The sequence below is a fragment of the Myxocyprinus asiaticus genome, chromosome 39 (genome assembly GCF_019703515.2).
Source record: "Myxocyprinus asiaticus isolate MX2 ecotype Aquarium Trade chromosome 39, UBuf_Myxa_2, whole genome shotgun sequence".
In the NCBI taxonomy this organism is placed as follows: Eukaryota; Metazoa; Chordata; class Actinopteri; order Cypriniformes; family Catostomidae; genus Myxocyprinus; species Myxocyprinus asiaticus.
This window is the reverse complement of record NC_059382.1, coordinates 38,339,281-38,358,300: the sequence shown is the minus strand read 5'-3', so window position 1 is coordinate 38,358,300 and position 19,020 is coordinate 38,339,281. Positions and strand designations below refer to the sequence as shown.

The window sequence follows — 19,020 nt, the reverse complement described above, 5'->3', positions numbered from 1 at the left end:
GAAGAAATAAGTGCCATTTTATTTCATTTTATGTGCTATCTTTAACATGCAACACGTAATACAATATTTACAGCAATTGCCTCAGAGTCGCAGTATCTGAACACATTTGATCTAAGCACTCATGAAGGTGCAAGAGAGCTATGGTGGAAGTCAAGATTGTGACTGTAAAATAACTTGGGTTGTTTCCCACCAAAACCTATCCCACAAGTCTCATGGATTCGTTTTATTAAACTTTTGGCTCCCTTTTTAAGCTTTAAAGTTTGTTACTCTCAGCTGCCATTGAATGGAAATCAAAAACCAGCACATTCTTCAAAATTCCTAATTTTGTGCTCACCGGAAGAAAGAAAGTGTGTATCATGGTAAATAAATGATGAGACAATTTTCGTTTTTGGGTGCATTTTGTAGTGCATTTTTTTTTTAGTTTTCCCTTCAAAGGGTAAAACAGTTTGGTAGCATTTTTAAATTCTGTAATTATTTACCTTACAGACTGTTTGTAATGTGTCTTAAAAACAATTCAGTAAATGAACAGTAACTTGTCTCAGATGAACATTTTCCATATTAACCGCTTGTATCCTTATTTTAAATGCTTCAGAATTCTTTGTAACAAAACATTGGATACATTGTTGGGCTCAAGAGGCAGTTCAGAGCAACAAACAGAATCTAGTGCGAACATGTCTGTTGTGTTTAGCAATTGAACGTTTCCTTTCCTTGGGCTTGTTTGGTGCATCTTTCTTCATAAGCTCAAAGGGCTCATCCAAAGATCTGTTCCCACTGTAAAGACTCCCATATCTCTCTGAATCTCGTGGTTTACCTGTTAGTGAACAGAGCGTTATACAGTCAAGGTGACAAGACATGTCAACACACCACATTGTTGTTATCAATACATTTCCAATTTTAACGTTAAAGGAATAGTTCATCCAAAAATGATAATTGTCCAAAATAACCATAAGCACAATTTTAAACATTAATGAAAGGAAGCATTTTAAATGGGTTCACCGTTAATAATGCTGCTGTGCTTTTCTACCTTCGCCTGTTGTTGTGTCGCTGTCAAACACGACGTGAGAAACCATGGATGTGGTGTGAGTAAATTACCTCAGGAATTATTAAATAACACCTGGATCAATTATTGATAAATGCAAAACGTGAAATTGGGAGAGGCTTGCTTCAGAATCAATCATGTTGAAGAATTAAGCCTCTTCTTTACTTTCTTTATTTTTCTGTTTGAATGGAAAATCATAATTTAGATCAAATTAAATAATATATTTGTAATAATTAAAACATTTGCATTGCTATGTACGTGACTGTTCATATAAGAAAGTCCTTAAAAGATGTGATAGGTCTACCATTACTTTGCATAGTACATTATTTAAGGCACCTTTATTTTCTCAGTAGTTTTTCATATTAAATATAAAAGCTCATATTGCCCATATAGTTTCATTTTGTAAGTTAGCATTACTGTATGTATAACACTAAGATAATATACTCAGCTGTGGAGATGGAGAGGACAGGGATGAAAAAGCAAATGAGTCCAGAGCAAGTGAAAAGAATAGGTATGCTTTGATGCTTTGGAAAAGCTTGAAAACGTGGCAAAAGATGGTAAAATTGCATCAGAGGCGAAAGCATTCTCCAATGAAATTGTGCGCATGGAATTCCTTGTCTGTTTGATAGTTTGGTTTGACATTTTGGCTGCAGTGATCACACATGTAAGTAAGGCAATGCAAGCAGCGGATGTGTCTTTGGACACAGCTGTTATGCTGGTCAGTTCTCTGAAAGACTTCCTGATTCCGTACAGAGAAGTGGGATTTCAAATGTCCATAGCATGCATATACATTGGCAACTGAATTGAATGCAAGCAGAGTTCAGGAGAAAAATTATAAAAATGGGGTGTGTTGCGCTTTCAGAGCATGCATGCATTACAAATTACTACAGAATTAATTAACAAAAGATTCTTGATACATGAAAAAGGACACCTCTATTACACCTTTTTCAAATTGTTATTTTTTTTAATTAACCTTACAGGCAGCACCAAACTACATCACTCCTGACAGATCTCCTTAAGCCACTAATCAACTAATAATATATTGATGACACTTCCATTTGCCATTAACAAACATATACTGTAGGTAGGGCTAATTCTTAACGGATTAGTGGCTAGGTCATCAACATTTAAATCTACCAAATCAAACTTTCATGACATTCATAACTGCATTAATGTATTTTCTGTTTTAAATGTCTATTAGCCTCTGAATAATGCAATAATATTTAATGGATTATTCATGAATGTTATAAAATGTTAATATATTTTATATGACAAACTACCACAAAGAAGCAATTCTGCATCTGTATATGCTGTTTTTTAATTGTTTTCCTATGAAAACCTGTGCCAGACCAGTGGTTCCCAACCTTTATACCTTGAAGCCCCCTCTACCTATATATAAGTCTACACATTTCACCACCTTGGATGTGCGCTCTCTCTCCTCACACACTATGTGTTTGCTCATGTGCGCGCGAGAGAGAGAGCACTATCATTGATGGCTATGAGAAATACAAAATGATGATACAATACAATGATAATACAGTTATTTTTTTGGGACGTGCATTGCCATGGATTTTGCATTACCGCAGTAGACATGATACTTAATAAATTTCTAACTGTTGACATTTCTACTGGTCTATTACACATTGATGCAGAGCCATAAGAGGTTTTTAAGAGGTTTTTACAGTGTTGCAGTGCATGGTTATGATGTTATAGAATTTTCACAACCATTGAAGATCCAAGAAAAAGAAACCCAAGCACTTGTCCACGCTACTATATTTCCACATGCACCTGTGATAGAAGCAGAACACTGTAAGTTTGGTGCGCGTCATCCTCACGCTGTTGTGCAAAGAGGCTGTTATTGGTAGAGTGACATTTCATGATTTTTTTGTTTGAGATTTTGCTTATCGCGTTGAGTTAGACGAGGACGCTGACATGCTGTTTACAGTTATTGCGCATTTTTATTTGACTGACTATTTTTCTCAGAATCTTGCATGTGACCGCGAGATTAATCTGTCATTATTCAAAACACTGTCAGTCATTTTGACTCCGCTTAAACCGTCACGTGGTATATCTCTCCCTCCATCTCTGTGTGTGCATGAAAGAAAGAGAGGAAGGGAGAGGACAGCGCTCTCAGCCATGTGAGAGAATGAAAAAACTGCACTTTTAATGCAAAAATAAGTAACGTGCTTCTTTTAAAAGTATCTGGTATATGAGGGAAGATGCATTAGGGAGTTTTTATTCTGATGGTAGGCTGTAATAATAAGTTCATAACTTTAGGCGTTAGATCAGCTGTTGCTCGCACTGGTGCGCCCAAATAATTTTCTGCATTCGCAAGCAGTAATTTTCACTCGCAAATGCGAGTAAACGCTCGCACAGTAGAACCCTGATTATTGTAAATAATTCACAAAATGTACCGTATCCTAACTGCGTAAGTTAAATGGTATTTGTCATTATTATCTTTACTAAAATACAAATATTTGTGTATTAGTAAAGATAAAAATGACAAATACCATTTAATTTTATGCAGTTAAGATACGTTAAATTTAGTTTCGCCCTTATGCCTTATGGGAGTTAATCACCCCCACCCAGCCCCCCTCAATTCGAGCACTGCTTTAAACTGCAGTACAGCCCATTGAAGAGACTGTCTATCCCTCACAACCTCGTTGTTATTCCCATTAAAAATCAAAGATGGCGCTAGCGTGAATAAGGTCTAGTAGACACAGCTACCCAGGAGCTTAGTGACAGATTTAAAAATACTGGCCATGTCTCTGACAAATTTAGTTGTTTTGTTTTTTAATCAAGATGGAAACCATGACAAAAGATCATTCAGGAAATCTACCCTGAAAGCCGCCTTCTTAAAAGGCACAAAAAGCCATTGACATGCCGATCTTTATTCTACAGGAAAATATGGACTTAGTCTTCCCAAATTTGACAGTAGCCCTAAAGGGAGTCGCACACCGGATGCGTCTAGTGGACAACATGGTGCGTTCTAAAATTCGAAACAACTGTTTTCAATGAAGGTACGCACACCGTCGTCGCCACTCAGCATCTGTCGGCGCCGCCTAGCTACGACTCCGGAGGCTGCTCAAATTTCTGCCGCGCCATGGAGCGCAACTCGCATATTTTCCATTAAATTCAACCCAAATCATTATCAAAGGACATAGATTATTTACTTTAATCTTCATTCTTGAACCAGGGAAAAACCTTGGTAACTTTTGTGTGTACTGTCTGCAACCTGAACCGCATCGACGTGCCCCGTGTTTGATACCTGTGACGTCCTAGCCATGACGCGACGCAGGGTGGCGCTTCCTGTCCGGTGTGCAACCGCCTTAAGAGTGTTTCTGACAATTGCATTATCAGTTGCCTCTGCTGAAAAATCATTCAACACACTGACACTTATAAAAACCTAACTTCGTTCAACTATGAACAATGACTGCTCGACTCATCTGGCAATCTCAATTGAAATCAAATTAACAAGGTCAACTTGCTTACTTGAAAAATGACATGCAAGGATAAAAGCAAGGCGTGTCAAAGTGAATGGGGGTTGAGGTTGCATACCCCTCAACAAATGTGTAGTTGCGCCCCTGGACAAAACTTTGAAGCTCCAAAAAGCACATAAAGGTAGCATTAACGTAATCCATATGACTTCATTGGTTTAATCCATGTCTTCAGAAGTGACATGATAGGTGTGGATGAGAAACAGTTCAATACTGAAGCAGGGTTATTATAGTTTTGTATTTTTAATTTAGTTTTTATTTCTATTTTATTTTCAATTTGTCATTACAATTTAGTTTAGTTTTCGTTAGTTTTCACAGTTTGTCTGTTAGTTTTAGTTTTGTTTTCATTTTCTCTGTTTCAGTTTAGTTCGTTTTTATTTTAGTTTTAGTATTTTTTATGGCTGCCAAAGCTGAGCTTTCACTGATGTAATTTAACAAGTCTAACATCATTTACTGTTATTTCTCAGGGCATTCTTGTGTTACCTCTATCTAGTGGTATGTTCATGTTTAATGTGGATTGTAAATGTTGCAAATTTTATCATATAGGGTGAATATGGTTAAAGTGACAAAAAAACATTTAAACTTGATCCCCATTGTATCCATATGTATTTCCTTAAATGATTATAAATCATTACTAAACTAATATTTGGGGAGTAAACAATTAAAGGGTTAGTTCACCCAAAAATGACAGTTCTCTCATCATTTACTCACACTCATGTCATCCCAGATGTGTATGACTTTCTTTCTTCTGCTGAACACAAAACGAATATTTTAGTAAGTGTAATCAAGCTTGAAACCATGATCATTCCTGTAGACTGCAACTGCAAGATGTACAGTGAAAAAGGAGTTACATTTTGGTCTGTTCTTACCCAAAAAATATTAAATCAATTCTGAAGACATGGATTAAACCACTTATGGATTACTTTAATGCTGCCTTTATGTGTTTTTTGGATCTTCAAAGTTTTCGACCCTGTTGACTTGTATTGTATGGACCTACAGAGCTGAAATATTCTTCTAAAAATCTTCATTTGTGTTCTGCAGGAGAAAGAAAGTCATACGCATCTGGGATGCATGAGGGTGAGTAAATGATGAGACTTTTAATTTTTAGGTCAACTATCCCTTTATCTTTTTGAGATTTTAAATTGATGATTTCACTTTAGGATGTGTGACAGAGCTCATTTCATGACTACTGGTGGGAAAAGCTATGGTCAAGAAAATGACAGAAATTTGAGGTCAATCTTAAGGTTATAAAAAAAGTAAAAGTTAACTTAATATTATGATGTGAAAGTGTGTAAGAAATATAAAAATTTATTCCAAATACTTTGTAGATATTTTCTAGAGAATCATTTTCCTCTGTCCCAATTTACCAGTACTGCTTAAAAAATTCTGGGATTTGTTCAAAAGAGGGAGATTTGTTCTTCAAAGGTATAATGTTAGGTTATGTGGCATTTGGATCATAATTCAAAGTGTCAAGAAAAGTAAAATTTCCAAAGGTATCCCACTTTACCCATATTCACCCTAGTATATCAAAAACTGAAACTAAAATGAATTTGAAATCATTTTTATTTTATTTTAGTTAGATTTGGAGTTATGAAAAAGTATTTGTTTTATTTAATTTGCACAAAGAGTGCAAATCGGCAAAAAACAAAAGAAGAAGAATGTGAAAGTGGAGATTTATTGTAAAAAAGAACTTAAATTTTGATCTGTTTCTCACCCACACCTATCATATCGCTTCTGAAGACATGGATTAAACCAGAGTCTTCTGGATTACTTTTATGCCATCTTGATGTGCTTTTTGGAGCTTCAACGTTCTGGTCACCACAAAGCTAAAGAATTCTTCTAAAAATCTTCCTTTGTGTTCTGCAAAAGACAGTGAGTCATACACATCTGGGATGGCATGAGGGTGAGTAAATGATGAGAGAATTTTTATTTTTGGGTGAACTATTCCTTTAAGGACAAGAGACGAGTAAGTTCAGTGCAGCCTGATCTCATTATTATTATTCATGGTTATTTGTATGTAAAATTTTAAAGTATGTTTGGATAGAGTCTGAAATTTGCAATATGGACATACAGTATTGACAGCATCTAAAACGTAAACATGTTTACAAATCCTTTATATTATAAATATATTTGATATTTTAGATCCCTTAACCCTACCCATAACATAACCACTTTTCTCAACAAAAAAAAAAATGTACATGCAGATAACAGTGACAATAATTGTCATTACAATATATTGTTATACAGTATTTTTTGAGCCGCTAATCCCACCCCCACTCCTACCCCTAAATCTAACCCTAACCATTTCTTTAAAATATATATAAAAACAAAAAAAAAAAAAACATAATAGGCAGATAAAGTTAATCACAATAATTTATTCAGAAAAATATCCCAAAAGTAGTCCAAACTATGCTGTGCTGCTTTCAAAGTGCTCAAAGGAAGCTGTCTTGTTGCCTCGCTGCCCTATAAGTCAGTGTTTCAAAAGATAGTGTTTACGTATGAAGGTAACTCCAGAAACAGGTTTTGGACAGGCTACTGAGGCAGCATAACATCACATTGTTGCTAGGATACCAGCAACTGATTATCGCCATCTGGTGTCCACTAAAGGTAACACGTCTGCTTCATTCATCAAACCGAACCACGATGGTCTAAAAATCTAGAACAAAATCAAGACAGTTTTGGCGAAAACCAAGTGTATATTTTATAACTACAATACAACTTTCTCGCTAGAAATGGAATCAAAAGTTGGATAAAAAGGTATACACAAATCAACCGCCTCTACGGCCGCCATTTCTTTTCTTCAGCTCAACCGTTGTGGAACGGTGCGCACAGGATTGTGGGATTTGATAGGCAGCGAAGGATACATCTATGCTGCCTTCAAAAATCGATCAGATGAAGGTATCTCAGTAGACAGGATGTGACACGAACATTGGATTCAGATGTGCCTTGATCCCTTCCTACCTCAATATACAGCCTCTGGAGGCAGCATTTTCCTGGTTATAGTGTGCTGGAAGGACCTGCCCCTCCCTCTCGTCATTGTCACAACGGTAGAGGGCTGGAGAGAGAAGAGACGCAGGGAATGATGAGGCACACCTGATGTGAGTGGAGTCTCATCAATGCTGCCATAAAACCACAGCGCGTCTCTCCTCGGGAAGTTGACTTCTACCTTCTTGTGTGCACACACTGGCATCCTTTGCAGGTCCAGGAGCAGAATGGGGTGGGTACCGGCCGAATTAGATTGGAAATTAAATTTAACGTTTAATTTATCTCATTGATTATAAATACAACATTATTATTATTTCTATAAATTCATGGATTCAACAAGGATACTTAAAAATCTGTACATCTCTAAAGTTGTTCATATGTAAAATTACTATGTTTTAGATGGTGTCAATACGTCAGTATTGTACATTTCAGTCTATGCAAACGTAAGTAAATGTACATGTGCCAGAACCACATTTTAGGTATGAATACATACGAATACTCATGAGATCACATTGTTTGATGTCTTATTTTACTTTTTCCAGTATGTTTTCTTTTTTAATTAAAATGGCCCTTACAAAAAATGTAGAGTTGCTACAAATTCGCTGCTAATTATTTTCACATGCAAATGAGCTTGTTATTCACCGCAAATGTTTGCCAGAAGTTTGCAGCTCTTCACAGGTAGAGGTGAACCTGCAGCAAACTTTTGACGACAATGAAGAGTTTGCAGCAAAGCTCATTTGCATGTGAAAATTGATGAGTGGCGAGTTTGCAGCAAGTTTGTGGCAACTCTCGATTTTTTGTAATGGGGGTCATATCTTTTTTTTTTATTTATTTATTTTTTTTTTATTGAATGTCTACTGATTACGTCAAGATTAACAAAAACTGTCATAATTTTTTTTGTTTCATTTTCAACCCTCTTTCTTACCTTTAGAATTAATTCAATTCAATTTGCCTTTTTTTTTACTTTTTTTTTTTTGGTGTTGCAGCTGTGCCTTTAATGGTGCATTCACGTCTGCATTTACTGTAATTACGGGATTTTGACTAAAAAGCATTCACGTCTGCATAGTACTCGAAATTACAAGTTGTAAAGTCATGATGTCATACAAGGAACTAATATAGCAGCAGCATCAACAGTTAAACACATTAGAGTTGTCAGAAATAACGTGTTAACACGTGATTAATTTAAAAAGTAAAATTTGTCTTATCTCGAGTAATGCATTTACTGTTAATACGACATAAACACTTGTGTGAAGGGCGGAACCTTTGTAACATGTCCACCCAGAGTCATTACACTGATGCACACTTCACAAACAGACACAGCAGCAGAGCCCTTCTTTCCAAGATGAGCCTACGAGCTTAGCATAAAACAGCATAACGGTGCGGTCCCACTGACATTCTGTGAGCGGTACTGTCATAATACTCTCCTATGATAGAGCCACAGAGGTTAATAAAGGGTAAATAAAAGAATCTCTGATAGCGCTTCCCTGTCAGTGATAAAATAATGGAAAAAGGAGCTCTTAGTGCTGTATGATGTTCAAAACAAGCACAGATGGGACTTGTAAGGTGTATTTTAATTACTACAAAAGCAAGTCCAGTCTTAACTATCACCAAAACGCAGAATGAGACATTTTTGTCTGGAAGCATTTTTCATGGTGAGTTCAATGCGGCACTGACGTCCTGATGCGAATCATGAATGCAGCTTCACGATTGCGGATATTCACAGTCTATCAGCAGATTAATATTGTGGAGGATGAGAGTTAAAGAGATTTAATGCCCATTGCAATGAATATGCAACCTATGGGGAAACTAGTTCTTTCAGTTTGTCAACCTCACACTTAGACTTTGGGAAACGTTTAATGTTACTCAAATTGGTGCAATTTTAGTGCATTTACTGTGGAAGGCTTTGTTTGGAGAATGTTAATAAAGCATTATATTGTTACATATTCTTTTGTTTTCTTTCCTAAGATGGAAATAAATGCATTTTGAAGACAAAAGTGTATATATAGTGCCAAATTTCAACACTTTCAAAATCTGCGATTAATCGTGATTAATTACACACACACAAAAATGTGATCAATCGCAATTAAATTTAATCGACTGACAGCACTAAAACACATCTTTTCTGTTTGATAGGCCATTTTATTATGCCATTGTTACCTGAAGCGTTTGACAACAAAGTTGTTTTGGCTTTATGAGTGTTGCCATAGAAATGTATTATTTCCAAGGTCCCAGCTCAGAGTAGAATCTCTGAGTTGCCATCTCGAATTTACAGTCAATCTGACACGACGTGAACACAGGATATTACTTTTATGTAAATGTCCTCTTTGGATGTGAAATGAGTAAAAACTATGTTCGGAATAGCATATATAGCATAGTACTTTTAATGTTTTTGCAGTATACAATATGTGTATTGTGCACTGAATGCACCTTTTCATATGCATGGATTTATCAGATGACCTGCTACCTTTGCCAAAATGGCTAGTATACAACAGAGCACACTGCGTGGAAAACTGTATCTATGACGCATTTACAGTTTGCACTAAATGAACCAGAAGGAACAACGTGATTTTTGTTTTCATGATATGACCCCTTCAGTGTTTCATTTCTACAGTAATGCAAGGTGATACCTGTTATACTGCCATGCCGTGGATCTATGAACTTTGCCGGAGGTTTGCTGTCTATTAGGCTATCCCCATATTTCATTGGTACAATTGGACATCTGTCCCCTCTCTGCAACCTCTGACTGGCTTTAAGAAAGAAAGATGAGAAGAATACATAAGGCACTGTTATACAGAAAACAGAAACAGAACTGCTGTCTTTGTATACACTTAATAAACATTGCTTGGAAGCTGTAGATTAGATTCTCTTCTGGAATGATGCAAGAAAAATCTGTGCCAGTCACTCTAAACATGAGTCATACATTAACTGCACATTAATGGCAGTTTGTGGTCCCCTTTATTACAAGCTAATGCGACAAGTCACCAAATCATTTACAGCCATTCAATAGACCTTGCAATGTTGGCCTATAGCGAGGCAGATCCGAGGCACAGTCTCGAGTAGAATGAGCTGACTCCCTGCCTGAGTCAGCCTTGAGGACCAAAAGCCCCATGATCTCACTCTCAGTGGTCTTTAGGTTCCTCTGCAGGAAGTAGGTCTGCATTCTTCCTTTCCCTTTTACCTCAATCTCGCCACGCTCTTCTATCTCGTAGCCCTTATCTCTCAGAGCCCTATTCACAAGAAGTCAAAGACTAATTTCAGTAAAAATTTGCAAGTCAAGTCTTAATATTACATTTACTGTAGCTTTACAGAATCAAACCGGTGGTAAAAAGTATCAAGTGGTATAAAGTATACAGAGGTAATATCTTCATAGAGTATTGCTCCTCACTGATAAACACTGGGACTCAGGTGGATTTTGTCAGGCAGCCCATGACTCTCCATTCGGGAGGCTGTGTTAACTGTGTCTCCAAAAAGGCAGTATCGAGGCATCTTCTCACCAACCACCCCTGCCAGGACTGGCCCACTGTGCAAGCCCACCCGGATCTGGAACACAAAACACTATGGTAATATTATCAAGGAAACAGGAGGCTGATGACAATATAATTCTAAAGAGAGTGGGAGGCCAATCAGTGATATAATACCAATATATACATAAGGGCGTTAAAAATGTCCTGGTTACTTTCATAACCTCCATTCCCTGATGGAGGGAACGAGACATTGTGTCGATGTAGTGACACTAGGGGTCACTTTCAGGAGCCCCAAACACCTCTGCTTTTTTGAAAAAAGGCCAGTGAGAATTGGCGAGTGGAATTTGCATGCCACTCCCCCGGACATACGGGTATAAAAGGAGCTGGTATGCAACCACTCATTCAGGTTTTGTGCTGAGGAGCCGAGACCAGATCCCGGCCATTTCAGCGGGTAGTTCAGCGATGTGGCAAGAGGGACACAACGTCTCGTTCCCTCCATCAGGGAACGGAGGTTACGAAAGTAACCAGGACATTCCCTATCTGTCACTCACTTGACGTTGTGTCGATGTAGTGACACTAGGGGTCCCTATACAAAACACCACAACTATCTGAACTGTGTTATGTGAACTGGTGGGGTGTGATGGGCAGACTGCTGTGTGCCTCGTAGCCAGCACACCAAGCCATCACATAATCTCCCCCAATGCTCTTATGAGCATCGAACGGTCCATCATGAACAAGTTGACTGCCCAACTATAGGGACAGGCTAGCCCAGCCGAGGCCTCTTTCCCTCTCTTTCCCTTTTTTCTCCCCAAAAAGAGTGGAATTTGTTAACTGACTGGGAGCCATAATTATCTGCGTCGGGGGGTGTCCCTCCCAAGGGGAAGACACCGCGGAGACCACACCCCACCCAAAGGGGGGGGGGGGGGTATTTTGAGTGGAATACGTCACATGGTCTTACCGAGTCTTGTCGGAAGTATGTCATGTGGAGAGGTCCCATGGTAGGTCCTACGCAAAGGGGGAGGAGTTTCTACAGAGCATGGCGACCGGGGGCAGATGCAGTTTGCCGTCAGGGAAACAATTTTGCGGAAGATATCACATGGGGTCGCCTTCGGGGAACCAGCACATGTGGAGCACCTACCTCAGTACAGGGGCTCATTAGCGCACATACTGGGCTGGTCAGCGAGTTTCTCTGCAAACTCAGCTGCCAGAGGGCTAAGGAGGAAAGTCATCCAGGGATCACAGTCTGTGAACACGACTGGGAGTCAAGAGCGCACGTCTTCACCTCAAGGGAGGGAAAAGGCGCTATGTGCAAGCGGTACACCCAGCCAGTTGTCCTGGAACTTACCTGCTCGTGCCTGCCATTACACGGGACGAGACCGGCTCAATCCGGAGATTGTAGAACCTCACAAAGGTGTTGGGTGTTGCCCAGCCCGCTGCTCTGTAGATGTCTGCCAAAGAGGCGCCACTGGCCAGGGCCCAGGAGGCTGCCACACCCCTGGTGGAGTGGGCTCGTAACCCCGTAGGGGTCTTCTTACGAAAGCAAGCCGCGACCGCAATGTTGCCATGGTCATGTTCTTGCAATGAGGACATGACTCATCCACGAATGATGTCTCCGCATGGGCAGTGCCCAGACATGTAAGACAGCGATCGTGGCCATCAGAAGTGGAGAGATATCGACCGCAACCAGGAATAACACACAAACGGAAAGGCATCTTTAAAAAGACATTCCGTGTGTGCCTCTCTTTTAGAAAGAAAACATACTCTTTTTGGAATATACTCTTTTAGTTGTTTCTGCCAAAGCACCCAGGGGCGTTCTCTGCACTCCACAGGTGCAGAGGGGGAGGAGCCGCTGAAATGCACCGTAGAATCCAGCAGACAAGGTGAATGAACTTCGCGGATGAATTCAGCTTCAATGAATAGAACCGCTCGGCTCCGAAGAGAAAATCTGAATGAGTGGTTGCATACCAGCTCCTTTTATACCCGTATGTCCGGGGGAGTGGCATGCAAATTCCACTCTGCAATTTTCATTGGCCTTTTTTCAAAAAAGCAGAGGTGTTTGGGGCTCCCAAGAGTGACCCCTAGTGTCACTACATCGACACAACGTCGAGTGAGTGACAGATAGGGAATGTTTTATTTCATTGCTCTCTGGAATACTCGATTCTGATTGGTCAATGGCGCCATCTAGTGGTCTCATTTCTGAGTAACAACTGCACATCCACATACCAGACCGGTCATCCAGGGTTTGCAGATCATCTCTCCTGCTTCTCGGATCATTGTGCGATCACTACAAGTAAGCTAACAAAATAATTTTAACTCAAATCAATGTTTCATGTCTATTTATTTGACATGTAGTCTTGTAATAAGCTGGATAATGAGGAGTCAGATGGTCATTAATTACAAAATAAACACCAACAGAACTCTAACGCAAACCGGAGGTGGATTTTAGCTGTTCGGTGATTTATTTCTTCTCACATAATTACATAATTACTTAAAAAGTCAATATTTAAAATTCTTTTATTTATTTATTTGGTTAGTATCCGTGTAATAAGCAGGATAATGTACAGTCATCCAGTTCAAATAACAACCGTACATTACTGTACATTATCCCACACTAATTGAATTCAATACATGACGTACCAGTTAATTAATTTAATGAATCATAATTAAATGCAAATATTAATATTGTCTGAGAAATGCCTCCAAATAAAGATCAATACTAATAATACATAATAATTGAAATAATTAAAAATACAATGTAAATAATAAATATAATAATTTTAAAATATGAATGAAATATACTGCATTGTGTCAGACAAGTGAAGCATTAATTGGACAATAGCAATTAGAAATTGGCTTTAGAAGTCAATATATTGTATATACATACTGTGTGTATATACTGTGTGTGTGTGTGTGTGTGTGTGTGTGTGTGTGTGTGTGTGTGTGTGTATATATATATATATATATATATATATATATATATATATATATATAAAATGTTTTTACATATGCAGTATTTTTAATTGTTGGTCTATCAAAAATGAATCAGATGGACGCTTTGAGCATCTCACTGATTTTCAGCTTCATAAACGTTGCATTGTTAAGATGCTGTTTCAAGATAAAAGTAGATGATACAATGAAAATCTTGAGATCACTGCATTCTGTTGTGCTTCGTCATGCTCTCAAGAAAGTGTCCTGTGTGAGCGGCTCTCATTCTGTGGCTGCGTTGTTTGTGAGGTTTAAGGCACGCCGACTACCCCCTGCTGACACACCCCTTGCTAAAAACATGTAATTCAAGCCTGAATTGGTCTGATAGTAGGAAAAGATGTACTTTTATTATGGGTCAGAAGGCATGATTAATCATACTAAATTAACGTGTTAAATTGACAGCCCGAATATACAGTATATGATGCAATTTATTGACAGTAACTGAGACACAAAATTTGCTTAACACATATTATTTACCTAAAGTTGACAAAAGTCTTTGAAAACAGAAAAATAGCATTATTAATCGACCAGGCTGTTGGAGGATTAGGGAGAACTAACATGTATGTTAATTGGCCAAACAGGCACGGTTACTGGCAGATGCTGATAATCTACAAATGTCCATATAAATGCTAATTTATAATTTGGCCGATATATCGGTCTGTAGTATTTAGAGTAAGGTACAAGTTTAACCACTGGCTAATTTGTATGTGACTGACAAATACATATAATGACATAAACTATGAAAAATAACAATTACTATTTGAACACTTTGCTAAACCTTGTTTAACAAAGTATAATAACTGTGAATATGTTTTATTAAAAAAAGGTGATTTTGGGCACTTTAAGCACTATGGATTTTTACAAAGTAAAATCTCATTAAAAAAAATTTTAGACTCTCACAAATTTTTGTATTTATTTTTCTTCTAACAATGTCCAACAGTGTATATACCTGCATTGCATGAGATTTATGAAATTTTTTCTTAAAGTCATGACCACAGTGTGATTTCCAGCACATCTCAAATTCTGTATTGTGTTTAATAGAATTCTGTGCTGGAAATAACGCTGATGGAAATTACATTTTAAAATGATCCACTCCTTTGTCTTGCTAAGGCTGATTCTTTTCAAAGATATCCTTTTATGTATCATAAACACAATGAAAATTTTTTTGCATAATTTGGTAAAATTACAGTTTAATTGGCAATCATGCCCAATGAAAATATTCTGCACACAAGTGATATTTCCCTTGATTTTTCTGTTTTCTTCAAGCATCACTTGTCTCATATTTCATCTCAAGCATGCTCTACAATGAAATTTTTGTCCACTTGGTTAACAAGTACACTAACTATTGAAAAAACTTTATTAGGGGCCCAATTGTTTGGTGTGGTAGAAATGACGACACAATTTATTGCAAAATTGATAGAAATAATTTTCACTCATTAGATATTGAAACGGTTTATGTTTATTTCACTCTTTGTTTAGATGATCGTAGTTTTAAACATGTTATCATTTGTATTTTCATAATAAACTTTCATATTTTTATAGTGAAATTCCGGGTCTGGGACAAGGCTAAAACAGTCAAATCTATACAAAAAACACATTTGAAAAGTAACAAAAATAAATGAAGGCCTGGTAAAACTTTTCCAGGACAGTTTTAATGAGACCTTCATATAATAAAAAGAAGAAAAAAAAAGGTTGAAATCTGTTCGTTTTTATAAAAATCAACCCCTGGTATATGATATTGCCCAGCGTTGAAGAAACACCCATAAATGCAAAAGCCTCTGTAAAGTCTCTCAATGAGACATATATTTTATTTTAAAAAAAATGAAAAAAAAATTTGTTTTGTTTTGTTGAGGTTACCGACTGAATCTTAAAGTAATAATCATCACCTGAATAGGACCATCAGTCACAGGGTTAGTGACCTCTTTTGCAGCTATTATCATGCCCAGGGCGAAGTTTGCCACACGCTCAGTGTGACTGGACACCGGAATCGGCACACCGCCAACAACCATGTAAGCATCCCCTATTGTCTCAACCTGTAAGACACTATTTGTTATAAATATTCATAACATAGCAGTAAAAAGGGAAATTTACAGGTTTTGTTTAACTTTATATTGGAGACAAATAATCAGCACCCTTAAAAACCATGCCTACCTTATAAACATTGTGGACAGTGGTGAGACGGTCAAATTTCAAGTACATCGAATTGAGCATGGAAACAATCTGAATGGGTTCACACTCAGAGCAGATATTAGTGAAGGTCACCACATCACTGAAGAGGATGGTGCACTCTTTAAACTCACCTACAGGAAAAGCACCACAGAGTCAAGTCTTGGACTCTGTGATCTATAAGGCAAATATTTATGTGACATTAAAGTGTTATGAGTTCGTGTCATGAGTATGTCAATCAAGTATCTCTTTTGATTAATGCTTAAATTATCAAAAGAGGGTCAAATCCTTCAATGGCAACCTTACAACAATTTTTACAACTTTACATTATCAACTCAGTGGCCAAACTCATGTGCAAATAGTATCTATCCAGCAATATGGCAGCAACATGGTCAAGATGTTCAAACATTAGAATTAAGAAGAAATGTGACCTAAGTGACTTGGAATGATTGTTGGTGCCAGGTGGTTTGCGAATCTTGGAAACTGGGATTTTCATGCATGACAACAGTCGCTAGCATTAACAGGGAATGGTGAAAACATCTAGTAAGCAGCAGTTCTGTGGACAAAAATGTAATTAACAAGCTTGTTTGAGCTGACAAGGAGGCAACAGTAACTGTTTTAGTGTTGTTAAAGTAACTAAATTATTCAACAACATTGAGAGGAGCATTTCTGAACACACAACTCGTTGAATCTTAACGTGGATGGGCCACAGCATCAGAAAACCCGGTTAGGATCAGCTGAGAATAGGAAACTGGGAGGAGGAGCATTTAAATATGAGACGTGTGCTCTCCTGACAACAGACTACAATGTGACATTAAAGTGTGTTATCAAGGACATGAATATTGTACACATGAGATCAGTAAAAGAAGCTGTTTTCACCACTCACTGATGATTTCAAGTAATATAGTGTAAATGCAGTAGGTAATGTGAAATTTGTCATGTTTACATTGTGCGTTTCACGGCGCTAATGCTAATGCAAACATGCTATACGTGATCATAATATGCATCGTTACCCTCTGTTATTTTATTTCATTATGTATTTTGAGATAAGAATCAACGAAAGATCATAAAAAAGGTTTTTAGACTCATTTAAAGAAAAACATTGATACTACTGCAAAGATTGGTGTATAAAAGGGCAGCAACTCTATGTTCATGTTGACTGATCTCGACTGAGTAAAATTAACTGGAAAAAGATGCTGGTGTCAAAATAGTTGATCAGGGTCACACCCATTGATGACATAGACCAATGTCAGTGAGAAGTTTTACAGTTGGCATGAAGTTTTACTGAAAGTTTGCACTGGCAAGGCATTTCAAACCAATTTAACTAACTCAAAAACACCATTTTGGACAGATTGTGTTCAAAATTACATCACATCTGTTCATTCTTTGATTTCGCTAGAAGTATATTGGCATCTTTCATGGTGTGGGGGAATACTTATTAGCACAAATTAGGCCCCTTAATTTAATAAAAACCAGAAAATTGTTGCTGACCATCCATGTATACCCTAACACTTTACAGTCATAGTCTACCCATCACAAATTGGCAGTTGTCAAATCTGCAGCAACTGCATGATCCTATCATGTCAACATAGTCCAGAATCTCTATGGAAATTTTTCATAGAGATTTCTGGGGCAAATGTGGGTCTTTCCCATTTTTTTAAAGGTGTACACCATGAAATGGTCACTCAGTGTATTTTGTACTTTTAATTTTGTCTGTCAGCCTCACCGATAGTTTGAGCTCTGGAAGAGTGACTGTCTGTCACGGAGTCTATGAATTTTTTTGTATGCTGCACTTTAAAGTGGTATATGTCTGGGAGCCACTGGCTGTCATCTGTGCGCTAGAGCTTCTGAAAACTGCAGTTTATTTAAAATGCAAAACTCTGTAATAGGGGCTTGTGAAACAGCAAGTAACACTATACTTCAACTCAACTAGCCATTTCTTACTACTTCTGTCTGCATGTCTGGAATTCATGGGCGGCACTAGGGGTGGGCTACTGGACCTTAAGACCTGAATGTTTTCAGCAAAGCCCAGATTATTTTCATCATCTTGTACTGATGTCAAAAGTACCAGTACTTTGGTACAGTGCATTCATAAAGTATTCAGACCCTTTCATTTTTTCAAATTTTGTTGTTGCAGCCTTATGCTAAAATGCTTCATATCAATCTACACTCCATACACCATAATGACAAAGCAAAAACCAGATTTTGATAACTTCACTTTTGACAACTGAAATATCACATTGACATAAGTATTCAGACCCTTTGCTCAGATGCATCCCATTTCTCTGGATCATCTTTGAGATGTTTCTACATTTTGATTGGAGTCCACCTGTGGCAAATTCAATTGATTGAACATGATTTGGAAAGGCACACACCTTCCTATATAAGGTCTCACAGCTGTAAATGAATATCAGAACAAAAACAAAGCCATGAGGTCAAAGGAACTGCCTGCTGAGCTCAGAGACAGGACTGTGTCGAGGCACAGATCTGGGGAAGACGACAGAACAATTTCAGCTGCATTCTTGAATGGAAGAAGTTTGGAACAACCAGGACTCTTCCTAGAGCTGGACCCCCTGCCAAACTGAGCAATCGGGGGAGAAGGACCTTGGTAAGAGAGGTGACCAAGAACCCAATGGTCACTCTGGTTGAGCTCCAGAGATCATGTTTGGAGATGGGAGAAACTTGAAGAAGGACTGTAACACTCCACCGATCTCGGCTTTATGGCAGAGTGGCCAGACGGAAGCCTCTCCTCAGTGCAAAACACATGAAAGCCTGCTTGGAATTTGCAAAAAAGTACCTAAAGGACTCTCAGTCTGTGAGAAACAAGATTCTCTGGTCTGATGAAACAAGGATTGAACTGTTGGCCTCAATTACAAAGGAGGAA

At 37.9% G+C, this 19,020-nt stretch overlaps 1 protein-coding gene across 1 annotated transcript in view; it reads right to left on the bottom strand.

The window, feature by feature from the left end:
• Positions 1-641: 641 nt before the first annotated feature.
• The window catches only part of LOC127429987 (guanylate cyclase soluble subunit beta-2-like), a 34,229-nt gene continuing 15,850 nt past the window's right edge, over positions 642-19,020 (bottom strand). Inside the window, exons 11-16 of the mRNA XM_051679388.1 lie at positions 16,122-16,270; positions 15,857-16,003; positions 10,907-11,061; positions 10,531-10,748; positions 10,149-10,268; positions 642-811 (exon numbers count right to left, since the gene is read on the bottom strand). Of these exons, the coding sequence (XP_051535348.1) occupies positions 642-811; positions 10,149-10,268; positions 10,531-10,748; positions 10,907-11,061; positions 15,857-16,003; positions 16,122-16,270 (959 nt within the window). The remainder of the gene's footprint in view (positions 812-10,148; positions 10,269-10,530; positions 10,749-10,906; positions 11,062-15,856; positions 16,004-16,121; positions 16,271-19,020) is intronic.